The sequence below is a fragment of the Crocodylus siamensis genome, chromosome 6 (assembly GCF_052110815.1).
Source record: "Crocodylus siamensis isolate JL-2025a chromosome 6, ASM5211081v1, whole genome shotgun sequence".
Classification (NCBI taxonomy): domain Eukaryota; kingdom Metazoa; phylum Chordata; order Crocodylia; family Crocodylidae; genus Crocodylus; species Crocodylus siamensis.
In genome coordinates this window covers 10,920,776-10,939,463 of record NC_143400.1, presented here as the reverse complement: position 1 = coordinate 10,939,463, position 18,688 = coordinate 10,920,776, and the positions used below count along the sequence as shown (strand labels likewise).

The following is an 18,688-nucleotide window of genomic DNA, read 5'->3' as shown; positions in this document are numbered from 1 at the left end:
ATGCTGCCACCTCAGATAACCAGCTCTCTGGAAGCTCCTTGCGTTCCAGCTGTCTTGACTAGAGTCAGAGCCAGCAAGTGCTGCCTGGCAGCTGCAGCCCCTCTGGCAGCCCCAGACTTCACAGGGAAAGAGGGCAAGAAACCTGGTGTGGAAACAGGAGCAGCAGGGAGGGAGAACAGCAGAGCTTCCAGGTCCCCCAGCAAGGCAGGAAGGCAGTGGGAGCTACACCCATGGATGGAGGTCACAAAACTGCCCATGAGCCACCCTTGCTGGACCCAAGACTGCCTGGGGGCAGATGGGGAATTCTGCTTCCCGTCACCAACTTGCCCTCCCTTGAGAGAGGTCAGCCTGTCCCAAGCACTAGCCCACACTCCCATCCCCTGCCCAGGGTCCACCTTGGGCACCAACTTCCAGCCCTGGGCAGTGAGACAGGGGTCGAACATACAAGGATGCAAGGGACAGAGAACTTCTCATGCCTGAAATTCAGTCCATGCTACAGGGCTCTGCGCTGCCTCCTTGTGCACTGCTGCCAGTGCCCCTTCCCAAACCCCCACCCGCTGCCAAATGTGCTCCACCTGTTACCACCTTAGTCACTGCTGCCAACCTCAGGAGAGGGTCCCACTGCCAATGCGCACAGCCAAGGACAGTCGAACTGCTTGCAGGGAGCTGCTCCTAGTGCTCGGCTGCAGCCAAGAAGCAAGGAGCACTCTCAGCTGCTTCGGCCTCCATTGACCCCCAGGAGCACAGGACTCCACCACTGATGAGGATAGGCAGTTGCTGACAGAGTAGAGAGGAGGGCTGGAAGCCCCCCCCTCCACCACAGAAGCTCCCTCGCTTCCATACAGCAGGTTGGCACCAGACTTTCCCATGCAGGTCATCACTGGGGCATGTCTCTTGCCCTTTTGGCTGCCCTCAGCAAAACCCAGCCCAGCACAATAACGACTGCAGCACCCCAGGCTCTTCAAATTACCAAACTGTAATGGTCTCCAGAGATCCCTTCCTGCACAGCCTGACACTGGAACAAACAAAGCAGTGTACATGAAATAAGAAAATAAATTAAATCCATAGCATAGGTAAGGAGATGCTCTAGACCAGAGCAGAGCGGGAAGTGGCCAGCGATACAAGAGGCTCAGAGTTTGTTTTAATAAGAATGCTGCTAGCGAGGGTCCAGCGAGTGTTTCGGGTCAGTCCAACTGCACACACGGCTCATTCCTTAGAGTTTATCGCAGCCGCTATTGTCCTGCAACAGGCAGAGCCATCACATCCCAGGAGAAAGCCAGAGGCATTGGCAGATCCAAGTACAGCATTCCAAGGTCAAGTGGTCCGGTGATGCCTGGGTGGCTGCCACGCTAGCCATCCTCCTTGGGTGGTGTGTACCAGCCTGCAACAAGAGCACGGTGAGGTGAGACTGGTCCTGCTGCAACTACAACACTGCCACAACCTGCACATGCACTTGAGCTTGGCCTCATGCCTCCAGGCCACAGGAATCTGGGCCTGCAGCTCACGGCAGCTCCGAGCCCTGGTGGCTGGCAATGCCATGACTGTGCGTAGGCTGCTGTGCTCAGGGTGCTTTTCCTATGGCCTTGGCAAGAGACTCTATTTTTAGCGTGACCTCTGCATCTCAACAGTGACCATGCCTCATACAGACTGGGGGAGATACTGGACCCCTGCCAATGGCATATGCAGGCCACACCTGGAGTGTCTGGGCTCAGAAGCCAAGCACAGTAGTGCGATGCCTGCCTCAGCTGACCTGAGCACCATGTCAACCCCTCTGCTCTGCACTTCCCCAGTGACTGAGGGGGTGAGGCAGCCACCCAGCAAGCCACACTGCACCAGGGATGAGGGTTCTTGGGGGTCCCCAGAGCAAGTCAACAGTTAGACACCCTGATGTACCCAGTGTCACCCCGCTGCAGCCAAAGGATGCTGCTCAGAGGAGATTTTCAGCCAGGGCAGTAAGACCCACACCCACAGGGCTCCTGTTACCACAAAACTTACCATTCTTTTCATGGATCTGCACCAGGGACTTGTAGGACTGCTGTGCTCTGGTCAGGCTGTACTGATTCTGCCAGAGAAGCCAGAAGGGTCAAGAGATCAATTCAAATCCCTGTAGATCTCAGGCTAGTGTTACCCAACCCTCAAGCACTTCACTACCCGGGACAGCACCAGATACTGTTTCAAGCACTGCCTATTGCAGCAGGCAGTCTCTCACAGCATGCAGGCCTGGGCAGCTGGTCATCTTGCACTGCAGGGTCTCACAGGCAGGCTGGGATAAGAGCAAGGCCTTGCTTACAGCCCTGCTGTTTTGCAAACCCACACAGAGATACCGCAGCCTCCCAGGTCAGAGAATCATAGACGTAGGGTCGGAAGGGACCTTGTAGATCTTCAAGTCCAACCCCCTGCCTGGGCAGGAGAAAAACTGGGCTCAAATGACTCCAGCCAGGTAGGCATCAAGCCTCTTCTTAAAGACCCCCAGGGTAGGAGCCAGCACCACTTCCCTTGGAAGTTGGTTCCAGATCCTAGCTGCCCTGACCGTGAAGTAGTTCTTCTCTGACAGACTGACTCCATGGCACTGCTCTCTGGGTACTCAGTCTCCTGCTCCAAGTACCTGGGAGCCTTGGCCAAGGGCCCCAAAAGCAGCCTGAAAGCTGGGACTGTGGTGGGCCCCTCCCCCAGCTGCTCCATGCTAGTCCTACCTTATTGGCTCCGAACTGCACGCGCGCCTTCCCTTTCACCAGCGTGGCACTGATCTGCATGATCACCGACTCAATGGAGTAGGCGCTGCTCCAGCCCTGCAAAGCCAAGAAGGATACAATGAGGGGGTGACAGGGCCTGTGCTTGATGGCACCCACCCAGCCTTGGCTTACAGGGGGGGACCAGATGCTCCCTCCACTGTGCTCTGCTGAGCAGTCCAGGCAAAAAGCCCCAGCCCGTGCCCACTTGGGACACCATCAGTACTCTGAGCAGCCACTTACAGCCTCCACAGGCTGCCAGCCCCACCTCGCGCAAGGTCACATATTCATAACCCTCTTCCCAATGCTGAAGTGAAGTGTGGGCAGGAAGCGGTCAATGGGACACTTGGCCTCAAAGGGGCAGGGCACAGGGTTTGCTCTGATGCCATAATTTTGGTGCCCTTCCAGCAGTCACTTCCTGCCCCCGGGGGATGAACACTGAGGGCATCATTTCCACCACCCATGAGTCCAGTTCTGCCATTGGCAGCAGCATGTTCCCTTAACTTGTTCTGTTCTTATAAACAAACCACCACTGCCCCCCAGCCAAAGGAGCAGGCTGCACAGAGTGCAGGGCAAGGCTTGGCTGTCAGCTACTGCTTCTGGCAGGACTTCCAGGTGCCCAGCACTTGGCATCCAGGATATCCAAGTGTCAGCATGGCCCCTACCTGGAGCCTCCCCAGCTGCTCACCTGTTTGGTCAGCAGCTCCATGCAGATGGCACCTCCACCCAGAACGTACCTGCAGGGCAGAGACCGAGTCAGAGGCCTGGGGTGTGCTGTAGGCCCCAGCCAGCACCACTGTGGCTCTGCAGAAGCATTGTCTGCGTATGATGGAAGATGCCCACCAGGCAGGTCCATGCCCCCTCCCACCTCCCTGCCCTTTTGCCCCAGGCCATACACTTCTGTACCCGCCTCCCCCACCACCACCTGTGTCTTTCACAAAGACGAGTGAAAGGGCCATTCTGCAGTAGCCCATGGTGAGACGGTTGCCTCAGACACTCCCTGCCAACACTGACAGGTGATGTGTTGACTCTCCAACCTGGGAAACCCAGAGAAACCAGCATCCTCCCAGCAAATCAGAGACCCAAGACTGTCCCTGCAGCAGCTCCCAAGACTCATGGGAGTGTGGTACCCAGAGCAGTATGGTGCAGTCACTCACCCCCCTGAGAGCACAGGGGACACGACCCTCACAAACGGCGGGTCAAAGGGAAAGTTGTCCTGAAAGAGAGACAAGGCCGTTGAGAAGCACTGGTTCCAGCTGCTAGCCCGAAGCAGGTGCTGGGCAGAATGGGGCAGGACTCACTTTAAAGGAGAAGTTGAGCAGGATGAAGTCAGTTCCTTCCTTCTCTTTGAGGATCTGGAGATCATTGTGCAAAGCGCTGTCCTCGTCAACCCTGTGAGGGAAGCCCCCACCCCATCAAATGGGGAAAGCTGTGCCAGGGCACCAGCCTCTAGAAGGAGCCCAGAGCACTGGCAGCCCGCCTAGCCCAGCCCTGTGCCCCAGGAGAACAGGCCTGCAGTGTCCTTGCCAAGAGAAGGGAGGAAATGGCCACCACTCAGCAAGAAGCACTGCTGCCAGTTTCCAAAGGAAAAAGGTGGGTTGGGGGTATCAGGGTGACTGCACCAGGCCACTTACTTCAGGAGTTTGACGTTCCAATCGTACAGGCTGTCATTCACGAGTTCCACTGCATAGTTCCCTGCGGATGATGCGCAATGGGTCAGAGCTGTGGCAGGAGGCAGCTGAGCTGTCCAGAGAGGGGCAGTGCTCGGTGCTGCAAGTTGCCCCCAGCTGGATACACCAGCCCAGTGTGGCAGCTGCTTCAACCCACACAGGCACTTGTCCCACCTACTGTACCCAGCATCCACAAACAAGATGGCCCTGGGACCTACCCCACCCAGGACCAGGGGTACTCAGCCAGCAGCACAAGGAACAGCCGTCTCCAAGGGCCCTCCCCTCCCCTCCCCCAGCAGAGTCAACCTCTGCTCCAGTGGTGGCAGTGAGCAGGCACCTCTGGATCCAGCTCTGCCCAGTCTCCTGTGAACCCTGTCCACGCCTTTCTGCTGTGATAGCAAGGGGAGGTTTCTTTTCCCCCAGCTCAGCTCCCAGCACCTGCTAGGACCCCCCCCCAGGGCCCCACAAAGAGCAAGTAGGTCGCAGTCCACTCCACCCCCAGCCTTGCTCGCCAACTCTCCACTGTACTCACCGCCCTTGAAACTTGGTGATCGGTAAATATCCCTGAGCTCCTTCATTAGCCGGTCAGTGGCCTGCACAGACCCAGACACTGCACCCTGACAAGGACGGGGAGGGAAAGGCACTGTAACCCCAGTTGCAAGTAGTAAGCCAAGTTTGATCAGAGCACAACATCCTGCAACCCCAGGGGAACTGGCTCCTGCACCCAGCAGCAGAAGAGGAACTGAGGCCCCCTGGCTAAGGGGCAGGGTGACTCCACACCAGCTCAGGGAGAACAAGCCCAGGGTAGTACTAACTTGGACACCCCTGGGGCAGCCTGTGTCCCAGGAAAGGCCCAATGACTCCGTGCTGGATGTGGCTCTGTCCCCCTGGGAGTTCAGGTCCTTTTGGCTAGGGTCAGAAGCCAACATGCAGCCAGGATCAGGGCATGCACAGCAGTGCTCCAGCCAGTCTTCTCTGCTGCGCCCCAGCCCTGCCACCCCACTCAGGTCCTCTGCTGGAACCCACATGATGGCTGTAGCCTGTTGGTGCCTGTACAGCCTCCCAGGGCAGCAGGCACCAGGCTGGGCACAGACTTTTTAGGGATGGGGTGCAAGGAGCCAGCCCACTGGTCAGACAGAGCACAGGTAGGTTGCCCTTGTTGGGGTCCCTGGGCCCTCCCCCCCCGCCCGCCGGCGACACGTACATTTAAGTAATCTTGCCTCTGGTTCTTTTTGATCTTCTCCAGGATGGCCAGGTTCTCCTTGCCAATGCCTTCATCCTCTGTCCTCTTCCCATCGGCCGGCTCCTCCTCCTTCATCTCGTAGTGATCCAAGTCCTCTGTGTCCTGGCAAAGGGTAGAAGAGCTTCAGATGGGAGGCCCTGCTCTGCGCCGCACTGCCCTGCGCAGCTGCAGAGACCAGGCGCAGGCATTTGAAATGAGCCAGGCTGAGACCCGGCCAGGCTGGCAGCTCCCTCAGCTCTGTGTCCAACCCATCTGGCCTCCTGGACTTCATGTGCCTACCTATGCTCAGCCTTCAGCTCCCAGAACACGCAGGCAGTGGGCACAGCACTTCAGCAGGATGCTGCTGCATGCCTTGGAGGCAGCGTCTCCCAATCTTGCCCCTCTCTACTTGCCTTGGGAGGGAGCTGACAGAGGCTACTGGTGGGACCTGCGGCACTGTCCTCACCAAGGCCCACACCAGCTCCCGGTCTCTCCCAGGGCAGCCTGAGGCTGCTGGATGCCCAGGGCACCTGCGCACAGTAGACTGCACTGACCACTAGTGTGAACCTCTGCCCCAGGCAGTCTTGCAGCCAGGAGGCTGGAGCACTATGGCTCCTGTCACTAGGGAAGAAGCTGCTAACAGGGCTCAGCTGCCTAGATGCCAACACAAAGCCCTGGGCTGGGATTCATCCTCTGTAAGCAAATGCTCACAGACTCTCCAGGGCAGCTACTGCTCTTCAGGATGAACTGAGCACTTGGGGAAGTGTGCAGGGGCTTGGAGCTCCCCAAGCTGTTCAATAACTGGCACTCACAGCCCTGCCCTGGGGCAGCTCCATGGTGCCAGACCCAGGGCCTAGCTGACATACCATACCACCCACACAACAGAGCCCTTGGCCCATCTGGCCAGCCTGTCAGTAGCACACCAGTGCAAGCCCCAGGCCCAGGATGAGAACATGATGCCTTCCTCTAGTCTTTCCCATGCTCCGTGAGCAGCCATAGGCTCCCAGGCTGTTTACCACTGAGGCTTCCTGCCCGCTGCAGTGAGGAGACCCACATGCTGCCTCCTGCCAGGCCTCCCTGACTGTGGCTCAACAGGATGCCCTCTGCACCCCCAGCGTCCTGGATCCATGCCCTGGCAGCCAGGGGCAGAAAACCCACGTGCCCAGCTCCCTGAGCAGGGCATTTAGGAATCATCACCATGGAGACACTCTTCCATTCCACCCACGTCAAGAGCTCTTTAGGCCTCAAAGTGAGCCGCCAAAGCCCAGGAGCTTCGCAGCACGTGGATTCTCAACCTTTGGAAGAGCCCAGCCGCCCACGTGCCCCCACAGTGGTGCACATGTTTTGTATCCCACCCTGCCCTCTTTCATCAGGAGTGGGATCTCCTCATGTTTGCCACACCAGCTCAGAAGACTCAGCACCAGGCAAAGCAGATCCCAGTGGGTCAGTGTCAGGCTCTGGACAGTGGACCAAGCCTAAGGACCTGTTCCTGCCTACCTAGCATCAAGCCTGGCTACTGCCAGCCTTCACAACAGCCAGACACAGACAAGCAGGCCACTCCCTTGAGGCTCTCAGTGAATAGGCCACAAGGAAATAACCCTGAGTGCATGCACTCAGAAACTGCCCCAGCCGAGCCAGCACCAGGGCTCATGAAGCACTGCATGGACTCAGTGTCTCTGCTCCTTTTATGATCCCCCAGCCCTGCTGGACACAAGAGAGCTCCCTTACCTCTGGCATTTCCTCATCTTCCTCTTCAGAAGACACTTCTTCCTGTGTGCTCTGTAGCAGTGGGGTGACAAGGAAAAGGGTCAGACCATCCTCCTCTGACATCTCCCAGACCACTGCCATCCTGGTGGGGAGAGCTACCCACCCAAGGGACTGGCAGCCTGCCAGCTTCTGTCCCAAGCAGCTGTGCCCAAGCTCAGGCAGTGCCCACCTAAAGGAGGCCCGGGAAGAGTCAGATGTAGTCCTGTGCCTCAGTAAGCCTGCAGCAGGCCAGAGCCCACCCCAGTCTGACTGGGGAGTCACGCCAAGAGCTCAATTTCACCAGTTGTTCCACCCAGGGAACTGCCTCTGTAGCTGAGCATGAGCAGTATCAGGAGAGGCCCAGGAGCGCCCATCAATGGTCACAACACACAAAGTATATCAGGGAGGGAACGGATGTTAATCTACCCACCATGCCCCACAGTGAGCTGGGAGATGCCTCAGCCCTGCAAAGAGACAGCATTGTGGGAAGACTTCCCCAGCTAGAAAGCTGCAAAACCACCTCTGGAGAGACTGTAGGCTTGGGCTGGTCACACCCAAGAAGGCCCACGGAAGCCTGGAGCTGCAAAGAAGCCACCTGAACAGAGGGTCTCTCTCTTGATGCAGCCTGGTGGAGGCCAGCTCACCTGTTCTGCCGGTAGAGGCTGGTCCAACATCTCAACATCTGGATGCTGCGGGAGGTTGTAGAGTTTGCACAGGTCCGAGATTATCCGTTTCAGGTGCTGCAAGAGCTGCCCAGGGAGGAGAGACCAGCAAGGTGAGAAGAAGCCCCAAGCCCCAGCCATGGAGCACAGCCAATGGCACCATGCTTCTCTGCAAACAGGCGAGGGCCTGGGGACAGCCCAGAATCACATCCTGCTGAACACGGCCCTTCCGGGGATGAGCATGGTGCTGTTGCAGCCACTGTGTGAAGGGAACCCATGTCCTAGCAGAAGGCAAGGGCCTGGGGGTCCCAGCTAGACAACCCATCTCCTTCCAGCACAACAGACAAACACTGGAAAACAGGCAGACAGGCAAGCAGCAGCCTGAGGAGCAGAGCACCCAGGAATTCCCCGATACCATAGTGCCCTCCTCACCAGGGTATTTCCTTTCCTGACTTCCACTAGCCTCTCCAGGATAGCTGCCAGGTTGGGATCATCGGACTCCACGGACCATATGGGGGGAACAGCTGGGTAAGACTCCTGCAGGAAGAGGAACCTATGAGCTGGCTGCACTGCTGCAGCAGCCTCTGCCCAGGCAGCTGCCCTGCACCTCCCACAAACCAGCCTCATGAACCACACGGCACAAGGAAACACGCTCACTCCGTGCCTGTGCTGATCCCAGGCAGAGGCAGAACCCACTGCAGCTCCGAGATGACAAAGTTGCCAACTGCTCAGCTCCTTCAACCCCCAGATGGGGTTACCTGCACCTCACTGGGTGCCCTGCCCCGTCAAGGGAAAATGACCCAGCACCCTGTTCTGCAGACCTTGGTGCCCAGCAGCTCCCAGGAGCACGCACCAAGAAGGTATCTGTTAGAGCCCAACAGCCAAGAGCACTAACCGCACCAAACACGACGTCCTCTGGCAAGTTGTCTTGATCCTGTAACGGGGCCACCGGCTGCTGGGCAGATTGCAGCTCCCACCCCAACCCTGAGTCCTTCTAACCTGAGCTGGAAGGCCCGGGCAGGATGGATGCTCCATGCGCGCGCACACAGCGTGTCAGGGGCTCCCCAAAACAAGCTCTCCCCGCCTGGTCCTCACCACTAAGCAGTGCTGGCACTCGTGGCAGCCTGCGCCATGCACCCACTACCTCTGGCCACAAGACAGCAGAGTGCTGAGAAGCGGGTGCTGGGGATCCCAGCTGTGGGCGCGTGGGGCAGCCACTGCTCCCCAAGCCACCCTTGTGCAGGCAGAACTTGCACCCGGTACCACACACGGGCTTGCCAGACCCAGTTAGCCCAGGTCAGGCACAGGTGTGTGTGGGGAGCTCTTGCCCTCGCTTCCCAGCTCCCAGACACCAGACAGGTGCAACCCCTCTGTCCTGAACAGACTCACACCCCCTCCCCACGGCAGAAAAGGGGCATCCGAGAAACTTCCTGCCTGTCAGGGTCTTCGCTCGCCAGCAGCGCTGAGACCAGCCCACGCCGCAGTGGGAAGTCATATCTGCAGGACTGACTGTCGGGGACTCCCCCCGCCGTGCTGGACAGACGCTCGGCACCCCCAGTGCCGCCCCCCAAACGCCTGCCCCACGAGTGAAGGGTGGCGCACAGGCCCACGGCAGAGGGGCAGCCCGGGGACCCCCTGTCGCCCCGCCAGGCGCCGCCCCGCCCTCACCGTGATGTTGCAGTGGATGCGGACGGGCCCCGGCGGCGGCCCCCGCGCCCCGGACCCCCCCGCGCGGGCGCCGGGTCCCGGCAGGAACTCGCAGCTGATCTCGTCGGGGCAGGCGCTGCCGATGCGGAACCGCTCGTGGCCGCGGTGGAAGATGGACTCGAGCAGCCGCAGCTCCCGCCTCAGCAGCCGCCCGGGGGGCGCCGCCGCCCCGCCGCCACCACCACCACCACCTCCGCCGCCGCTCCGCCCGGGCCCCGCCGCCGCCTGCGCCCCCGCCGCCTCCGCCGCCCCCGCCCGCTGCATCTTCCCATGGAGGGACCCGCGCGCCGCCGCCGGCCCCGCCTCGGCCCGGAGCCGGCCCAAGATGGCGGCCGGGACGGCCCCGCGCTCCGGAAGTGACCCCTCCCCAGCCCGCCCCGCCCGGGGGGAGGAAGCCCAGAGCCAAGGGGAGGAGTCACAAGGCCCGGATGCGACGCCCGAGCGCCGGCCCGGAAGGGGAAGCGCGGCGGCGCGCCCCATTGGAGGGGCTACCGGAAGTTCCGCCGGGCCTCGCGTCTCCCTGCTGCTGCCGTCTGGGGGCGGGGCCTAAGTCTGGGGGCGGGGCCAGGGCACGTGGCGCCTGTGGCCGAAGCCTCCATCCTGGGGCTGGGGAAGGGCCGGTTCCCGTCTCCCGGGCGCCGCCCCGCTGCGAACTGCAGGGTCCGCGGGGTCGGTGCCTGGAGCGGGTTGTCCCGACCGGCGCAGTTCCCGGAAAGTCCCCCTCCCCCGCGGCCCGGCGACGGGGCCCCTGGGGCCGTCCTGCTCCGGGCCCTGCCAGTGCCCCCGGCCCCCAGCCCCCGCTCCAGCCGCCTGCCAGGGGCGTCCTGAGCGCCCCGCGCCGCCGCCCCCTGCTCTGCTGCTTGGTTTGTAGCAGGGTTCCGGCTCCCGCCGGGAGCTGCGGCCCCGGGCGGTGCGGGCTGGTGACCGGGGCACGGCCCTGCCTCGGAGCTGGGGGCCGCCCTGGCTTCCTCCCCCGCGGTGCGGAAAGCTGGGGCCGGGGGAACTGGGGGCAGGAGCCAGGCGGCGGCCCGGGCAGGAGCGGGCGGAGGCCCCGGGGCAGGGCTGGGGTGGCAGGGGAGTGCGGAGGCCCCGGGAGGCTGGAGGGAAGAGCGCGGGCTGCGGCAAGGCCAGTGCGACGGGTCTGGGCCCGGCGGGGCTCCGTGCGCGGGCTGCGCAGAGCCGGGGGCGGGGAGGCCGGGGCGGCCCAGGGGGCGGCGCCGGTGACGGAGCCGGCGTCTGAGCGGCACCGGGGCAGCTCCGCCCGCCCAGCCCGGCGCGGCCGCCGCCAGGGCTGCAGCACCGCGGACAGCGCCGCCCGGCCCGGCCGGCGCCGCTCCGCCCCGCCATGCCCCGCTCGGCCTGAGGATGCCGCGGCCGCCCGTACCCATGGCTCTGCTGCTCTGCGTCTGCCTCCTCGCCGGGCTCCGCCGTAAGTGCGGCTCGGGCCGGCCGGGATCCGCTCCCAGCCCCGGGCGGGCGGCTCGGCGGGGCTGGGACGGGCGCGGGGGGGGGCAGCGGCGCCGGCCCGGGCTCCTGCTCCCCGCTGCGGGAGAGGCGGCGCGAGATGCGGGGACCGGACGCGCGCGCCTGTGTATGCGGGTGTGTGTGTGTGCACGCCCGTTTGTGCACGCGTGTGGGTGTACATGCGTGTGCGTGCGGGGGCCGGGGGTGTACACGCGTGTGTGTACGTGCGTGTGTACGCGCCTGCTCGCGTGCAGCCGTGTGTACACGCGGGTGCGTGCATGCACGGGTATTGTGCGCGGCCCCAGCTCAGCTGCAGCCGCCCCGGCCATGCGGGGCCCCCGCCGGGCCGGGCCCCTGCTCCGCTCCCCACGTCCGGGAGACGCGCCGCGGGGGCCGCCGCTAGGGAGACGCTCCCCCCGCTTGGGCTGCAGCCGGGACCGGCCGGGGCCCGGGTGCGCCTGGCGGGCCGGGAGCGGGGAGCCGGGGCCAGCGGGGCCGGGCTCGGGGGCTGCGCCCCCAGCCCCTACCCGAGGTCGCGCCGGAGGGGCCCTGGCTCCCGCTCCCCCGCCATGGCCGCAGCCCGGAGCCGCCCGGGGGCAGAAGCGGGAGCAGCCAGGCGAGATCCCGGCCTAGCGGCGGGGTCAGTCCCTGTGCCCCTGCCCAGCCCCGCCGGCCCCGGGGCTTCACGGAGCGCCCCCCTCCCCCCCCGCGGCCGGGCTCGGCCTGTCCGCGCCCCCTGCCCGGGGAAGCCCCGCACTGGCCACCAGGAACCGGGCCAGTCTGGCCGCTAGCAGCCCCCCAGCCCGGCCCTGATGAAACACAAGCGCCTGCTGAAGTACTCATGCCGCGCGCGGCAAGGAGCTGCCGGGATCCGGCTACGGAGCCGGGCGGGCGGCGGGGAAGCTCCGGCGTGGCCGGAACCAGAGGCAAAGCCTCCCTGGCGCCGCCCCCCCCCAGCTCAGGCACTCCCCCGCCCCCCCCCCGCCCCAAACTCTCCCTCCCTGGGCTGCTCCTCATCTTCAGGCTGCAGCTCCCCCCCCCAGCCGGCGCCCTGGGATGGCAGGGGTCCCTGCCCTGGTCCTGCCCTGCTCCTGCCTGGGACTGCGGCTGGGGCCGGGCCCTGGGCACAGGCTGCCCCAGGCCCCAGCGTGGCTCTGCCGTGGCAGGAGCGGCGGGGACGGCTCTGGACGCCTGTGGGCCCCCGGGTGGGCCCTTGTTACCACCAGGACCAGGCTCCTCGGAGGCCCATCCAACAGGACATCTGGTGTCGGGGCCGGCAGCATCCAACATTTTACCTCCCACCCCCTGTCTGGGCTGAACAGCAGCTCAGGGCCAAGTTCCTGGTGCAACCTCCTGCAGAGCCTCCCTAGGCTCTTTGGCCCATCTCTCCCCCAACCTAATTAGTGTCAGGCCTGAGCCATCAGCTTCCCTTGGCAGTACAAAGGCAGCTGCCGCAGGCGGGTGCTGGGGGCAAAGGTCCTGCGAGCACAGAGCTATCAGCGCCGCACAGGAGGCGCTGAGATGAGACATCCCTGCTGCGCCAGCCCTGTCCCCCACCCGCGTCGCCCACAGCCCGACCCCAGGGCAGGCTGGCACATGGCTGGTGGGGGCTCATGTTGCCGGGCACGTGTGGAGGCACCTGGAGGCACAGGGGACAGCTTAGGGCCAGGCCAGGCAGGCAGGGGATGGGGGCACAGGCCTAGGGGCTTCACCACTGCTGCCTGCTGCCCACAGGGAGCCTGGGCACTGACACAGAGGAGCGTCTGGTCGAACACCTCCTGGACCCATCCCGCTACAACAAGCTGATCCGCCCGGCCACCAATGGCTCTGAGCTGGTGACTGTCCAGCTCATGGTGTCACTGGCCCAACTTATTAGTGTGGTGAGTTTGCCAGGTCTGCACCATGCACCCTCTCCTCTCTCAGCCTCTGCCTAGGCACCAGGGGGTACCAGGATGGGCCGGGGGGACGTAGTGAGCTCTGGGCTGCGCTCAGATCCTTCCACCACCCACGTGGGGGCATGAGGCCCTGCTACAGCCTGCACACCTCTGTTTGTGGCATTGCTTGTCCATGCTGATAGAACAGCCCCCTGGGGCCACCAGGGCACAGGGGGCTTTTCCCCTCTTGTTGCCCCCCTCACTGGAGCTGCTGGGTGCCCTGCGCGCCCCCTGGCCCCTGCTGACCACTGCCTTGTTTGTCCACAGCATGAGCGGGAGCAGATCATGACAACCAATGTGTGGCTGACACAGGTGAGAACTAGATGCCTCCCCTGGCTACTCAGGGTTGGGGCAGGCTGCCACCTCCTCAGTGCTCCAGCTTGCAGGCTCCTGGGCACTGGGTTGGCACCAGCTGGTTCCACAGGCCGAAGCCCCAGTAGCCCTGGACTGGGAGCGGCTGGACTGTGGTTGGAGGGATGATGCCTCTGCAGCCCCTCCTGCAGCACCGTGGCACTGGGGCTGGGGGTGGGTTGGGCAGGGCTGAGCCACACTGCACCCCTCTTGCCAGGAGTGGGAGGACTACCGACTCACCTGGAACCCCGAGGACTTTGACAACATGAAGAAGGTGCGGCTGCCCTCCAAGCACATCTGGCTGCCTGATGTTGTCCTCTACAACAAGTAGGTCCCCCTTCTCTGCTCCCCACACACCCTGCAGGCTGAGCCCTGGTCCTGGGGGTGGGTCCCAGGGTAGGCCAGCACCTGTTCCTGTGCTCCCAGGTGCCCCACAGCTCAGCACACAGGAGAGCCAGGCCCCTGGGGCCTTGCCAGATATCCTTGGGAAGCCTCCGCTGCAAGCATGGGGGATGCAGCACCAAGCCCCCCCCATCAGCTCCGTGGCAGGGAGACAGAAGGGAGGTGGTGTCAGGGAGCGGGACAGCAGGACCAGCGCAGCCTGATGGGTCTCCCATCACCCCTAGTGCTGACGGGATGTACGAGGTGTCCTTCTACTCCAACGCGGTGGTGTCCCATGATGGCAGCATCTTCTGGCTGCCGCCGGCCATCTACAAGAGTGCCTGCAAGATCGAGGTGAAGCACTTTCCCTTCGACCAGCAGAACTGCACCATGAAGTTCCGGTCGTGGACCTATGACCGCACGGAGATCGACCTGGTGCTCAAGAGTGACGTGGCCAGCCTGGATGACTTTACGCCCAGCGGCGAGTGGGACATCGTGGCACTGCCAGGCCGGCGGAATGAGAACCCTGAGGACTCCACCTATGTGGACATCACCTACGACTTCATCATCCGCCGCAAGCCACTCTTCTACACCATAAATCTCATCATCCCCTGCGTCCTCATCACCTCCCTGGCCATCCTGGTCTTCTACCTGCCCTCTGACTGCGGCGAGAAGATGACACTGTGCATCTCAGTGCTGCTGGCCCTCACTGTCTTCCTGCTGCTCATCTCCAAGATCGTGCCACCCACATCGCTGGACGTCCCGCTGGTGGGCAAGTACCTCATGTTCACCATGGTGCTGGTGACCTTCTCCATCGTCACCAGTGTGTGCGTGCTCAATGTGCACCACCGCTCACCCACCACGCACACCATGCCACCCTGGGTCAAGGTAGTCTTCCTGGACAAGCTACCCGCTCTGCTCTTCATGAAGCAGCCGCGCCAGAACTGCGCCCGACAGCGGCTGCGCCAGCGCCGGCAGCAGCAGGAGCGAGCCACTGGTGGCAGCTTCTTTCTGCGCCGGGGTGCCCATGCTGGCACTTGCTATGTCAACCCAGCGGCCGCCAAACCGCTCGGAGCAGGAGGTGATGGGGCCAATGGATTCCGGGGGACGGGGCCAGGGCCAGGGCCAGGGCAGGCCCAGTGTTCCTGTGGCCTAGAGGAGGCAGTGGATGGGGTACGCTTCATCGCTGACCACATGCGGAGTGAGGATGACGACCAGAGTGTGAGTTGGGGGCTGTGGAACATGGTGCTGCATGTGTGTGAGTGCATGTAGGCATGGGGGGGGGCTGTGTGCATGCATGGGTACCAGGGTGCATGGCTGTCTACATGAAAGGACATGCACTGGCACGCATGTCACCTGTGTGCAAGTGCCTGGCAGAGCTGTGCTAGCAGGTAGAGGCACATGCAAGTTGCTGCCTGGGCTGGAAGAGACCAGGGCTGCAAAGCAAACCAGCAGCCTGTGCCTTTTGCTGCAGGTTGCTCCCAGCTAGGGTGGGGGTGCTGGAGCCCTGTAGGCCCCAAGGACCCTGGGGCAGGCCCAGGCAGGGAGGGAGGACCAGGCTGTGTTCCCTTGGCAGCAGGGACCCTGTGCCAGCTGCTGCCCTCGGTGTGGAGCCTGGGCTTGCTGCCAGCATATGGGGGTTCCTGGAGCAGCAGTGCCGCGGTAATCCCCGCCTGCCTGCACTAAGCATCCGCCTGTGCTGCGGCCTCATGAGGCCTTCACCCCCTGTCCTGTGTCGCTCCATTGCTTTCTGCCAAGTTTTAAGCAAGCAGTTGCTATAGTATCTGAGCACGTCATCTCACTTGGAGGCTGCAGTTTTCACCCAGGGGCGGGGGAGGTGCTGGGGCTTCGACATCCACAGCCATGCGCCAGGAGAGGCAGCAGCCCTGGTGGCTGCGCCCACATCTGTGCTCCAGGACAGATCCCCCATCTTCCCCCTGCTGACCGCAGCTCGGGGCTCCAGGGAGCTGGGCCAGCACAGGCCCAGCCCTGGAGCAGTGGGCCCGCCCCAGCTGCTGCAGCAGCCAGCACCCTGCTGCCCCACAACCCTCAGCCTGATGCCTCAAAGCCCCAGCTGCTGGCTCCAGGCAGCCGGCTCTGGCTGTTTGGGTTTTGGCTCACCAGCTCCTACTATGCTGCTTTAAGTTCCATCCCACGCATGGACCTACCCCCAGCTTGGTCTGCATGGTCCATCCATGGCACCACTCAGCACCTCACTCTGCTCCTGTCCTGGCCTGCCAAGCAGAGTGTCTGCTTGGGGCGCAGAGATGCCAGGCCAGGCTAGGCTGCAGCAGATGCGGGCGGGGGCAAACCTACACCAGTGCCCTTCTCTGCCTCTGCATGACTTAGCGCTGGGTTCCCTGGGGCTGGGACCAGGCAGGGCATGAGGTGTCCGCACCAGCAGCTGGTGACACACAGCCCCTGTGGCTCATTGCAGGTGAGCGAGGACTGGAAGTACGTGGCCATGGTAATCGATCGTCTCTTCCTGTGGATCTTCGTCTTTGTCTGTGTCTTTGGCACCATCGGCATGTTCCTGCAGCCGCTCTTCCAGAACTACGCCTCCCACTCCCTGCTGCAGCTGGCCCAGGGCACGCCCAGTGCCAAATAGTGCCCATCCTGCCTGCTCCGGAGACCCTCCCAGCTGAGCACCAAGGGGCCAAGGGCAGGGCTAAGGACAGTGCTCAGGGTGAAGCAGCTGGGCCGCATGGGGTACACCAGGCAGGGGCCCCTTGGGGCCCGGCTGCTGCTTCCAGCCTTCCCCATGCACCCCTATGCATCCTGGCTCATGCTGCTTCCAGGGAGGGCCCCTGCAGTGACAGGGGCAGGAGGGGAGGCAAGGGGCTAGGCCCTGCTCTGCATAGTTCCAGCCTGGGGGGGTGGGGGGAAGCAGTCAGCTTCACCCTTGCCCAGGCAGCGGGATCTCACCACCACCTGCAGGAACAGATGAACTGACACAGAGGACTTTGTTCCTGCCCCTGCTGGGACCACAGGGATGGCTAGTGCCTCCCTGGCACATGCTGGTGCCACCCAGCTCAGCTCAGCCCCAGGCTATGAACACTGCTAGGTGCTCCCCACCCTGCACTGCAGAGCTGAGGCAGGGGGCTCTGCCCTTAGTGCCCCCACCCACCCCCACGCAGGGCACTGCTCAGCCCCATGCCTGTAGGCACCATGGCCCTGGCCTGGGCCCAGCCAGGCCACAGAAGCTTGGGCAGTTGGTGAGGGAGGGGGTGGGCTTAGGGGGCACCAGAACCTGAGGTGGCACTGTGACGTCTGGTCCAAGGGCGCAGCTGCTGCTTCAAGCGTCACCGCAAACCAATAAACACTCGCACAGACCACAGCTGGCATCTGCCTCCTTCCTTTCCTGGGGCAGGCAGTGGAGAGGCACAGTCTGAGGGGAGCACAGCCCATTGTACGCAGCCTGCAGGCGAGATGTGGGGAGGGTGGGTAACAGTGGGTGCGGGAGAGGAGGTACAGGCTCTGCCCCAGCTGTGCAATTGGGAACAAGCCTAGGTGGACCCCAGTGAAGTGCCCTGCTGCCTACCTGGGGCAGGGAGGCCTGGCCCCATGGTGCTGTAGAGCTGCAGGCCTCTGCCCAGCTTAGCCCTGCCCCCGGGCATCGTAGCACACCCTGCACCCAGCTCCATGAATAAGCAAGGCATATGCATCACCAGTCCTCCCAGCCAAGAGCCCTGGCCCAGCCTACAGTTTCATAGTTTCTAGGGTTGGAAGGGACCTGAGCAGATCATCTAGTCCGACCCCCTGCCATGGCAGGAAAGAGTACTGGGGTCAAACAACCCCAGCAAGATGTGCGTCTAACCTCCTCTTAAACACCCCCACGGGAGGAGCCAGCACCACTTCTCTTGGAAGCTGGTTCCAGACCCTAGCTGCCCTGTGAAGTAGCGCCTCCTGATATCTAGCCTAAACTTACCCTCTGCCAGCTCATGACCGTTATTCCTGGTCACTCCTTGCGGTGCTCTGGGGAACAGTGACTCCCCCAATGCCTGCTGGTCCCTCCTGACTAGTTTATAACAGGCCACAAGATCCCCCCTCAGCCTTCTCTTGTGGAGGCTGAACAGGTTCCGGTCCCGCAGCCTGTCCTCATAGGGCCTGCCCTGCTGCCCCTGATCATACAAATGGCCCTCCTCAGGACCTTCTCCATGCTGTCCACAACCCTCTTGAAGTGCGGCGCCCAGAACTGGACACAGTACTCCAGCTGCGGCCTGACCAGTGCCACAGAGGGGGAGGATCACCTCTTTGGACCTGCTCGAGATGCATCTGTGGATGCATGACAAGGTGCGACTGGCCTTCCTAACTGCCTCCCCACGTTCATGTTGGCATCAATGATGACCCCCAGATCCCTTTCCGCCTCCGTGCTGACAAGAGGGGAGTTCCCTAACCTGTAGCTATGGTGCTGGTTGTTCCTCCCGAGGTGCATCACCTTGCACTTGTCTGTGTTGAAATCCATCCTATTCTCGTCCGCCCACCCTTGTAACCTGTCTAGGTCTGATTGTAGCCTGTTGCATCCTTCCAGTGTGCCCACGTCCCCCCACATCTTAGTGTCATCAGCAAATCTGAACAGGGTGCTTTTTACCCCCCCATCCAAATCACTGAGAAAGATGTTGAATAGCGCAGGCCCAAGGACCGAGCCCTGCGGAACCCCACTGCCCACGTCCTTCCAGGTTGAGAAGGACCCATCCACCACCACCCTCTGGGTGTGGCCCTCCAGCCAGGTGGCGACCCATTTGACTGTGTGGGCACTGACACCACAGTCCCTCAGTTTCTTAATGAGAACGGAGTGAGAGACAGCATCAAAAGCCTTCCG

General features: G+C 62.8%; 2 protein-coding genes across 2 annotated transcripts; one reads left to right on the top strand and one right to left on the bottom strand.

Annotated features, from left to right (window-relative positions):
- Positions 1 to 960: 960 nt before the first annotated feature.
- On the bottom strand, positions 961 to 10,035 carry UBE2Q1 (ubiquitin conjugating enzyme E2 Q1). The gene is made up of 13 exons (XM_090051539.1): positions 9,698 to 10,035; positions 8,462 to 8,566; positions 8,012 to 8,116; positions 7,350 to 7,400; positions 5,604 to 5,744; positions 4,932 to 5,016; positions 4,364 to 4,424; positions 4,031 to 4,121; positions 3,887 to 3,945; positions 3,418 to 3,466; positions 2,694 to 2,789; positions 1,996 to 2,062; positions 961 to 1,381 (listed from the first exon to the last, which is right to left on the bottom strand). Exons 1-13 carry the CDS (start codon positions 9,998 to 10,000, stop codon positions 1,350 to 1,352), a joined length of 1,245 nt encoding a protein of 414 aa, XP_089907665.1. The 5' UTR covers positions 10,001 to 10,035; the 3' UTR covers positions 961 to 1,349.
- Positions 10,036 to 10,962: 927 nt separating this feature from the next.
- Positions 10,963 to 17,196, top strand: CHRNB2 (cholinergic receptor nicotinic beta 2 subunit). Its single transcript, XM_090051538.1, has 6 exons — positions 10,963 to 11,165; positions 12,935 to 13,080; positions 13,402 to 13,446; positions 13,703 to 13,812; positions 14,112 to 15,087; positions 16,304 to 17,196. The coding sequence occupies exons 1-6, from the start codon at positions 11,102 to 11,104 to the stop codon at positions 16,472 to 16,474; spliced, it is 1,512 nt and encodes a 503-aa protein (XP_089907664.1). The 5' UTR covers positions 10,963 to 11,101; the 3' UTR covers positions 16,475 to 17,196.
- Positions 17,197 to 18,688: the final 1,492 nt, after the last annotated feature.

What these genes read in the sequence shown, in the direction of transcription:
- UBE2Q1 (XM_090051539.1), bottom strand. Translation starts at nt 10,000, where the DNA reads ATGCAGCGGGCGGGGGCGGCGGAGGCGGCGGGGGCGCAGGCGGCGGCG. An exon ending in AAGATGAGGAAATGCCAGAG is followed by an intron (nt 5,745 to 7,349) that starts GTAAGGGAGCTC and finishes ACCCTTTGCCAG; the next exon opens with GACACAGAGGACTTGGATCA. An exon ending in TGGAGCTGCTGACCAAACAG is followed by an intron (nt 2,790 to 3,417) that starts GTGAGCAGCTGG and finishes TTGGCTTTGCAG; the next exon opens with GGCTGGAGCAGCGCCTACTC.
- CHRNB2 (XM_090051538.1), top strand. Translation starts at nt 11,102, where the DNA reads ATGCCGCGGCCGCCCGTACCCATGGCTCTGCTGCTCTGCGTCTGCCTC. An exon ending in CCAATGTGTGGCTGACACAG is followed by an intron (nt 13,447 to 13,702) that starts GTGAGAACTAGA and finishes CCCTCTTGCCAG; the next exon opens with GAGTGGGAGGACTACCGACT. An exon ending in GTGAGGATGACGACCAGAGT is followed by an intron (nt 15,088 to 16,303) that starts GTGAGTTGGGGG and finishes GGCTCATTGCAG; the next exon opens with GTGAGCGAGGACTGGAAGTA.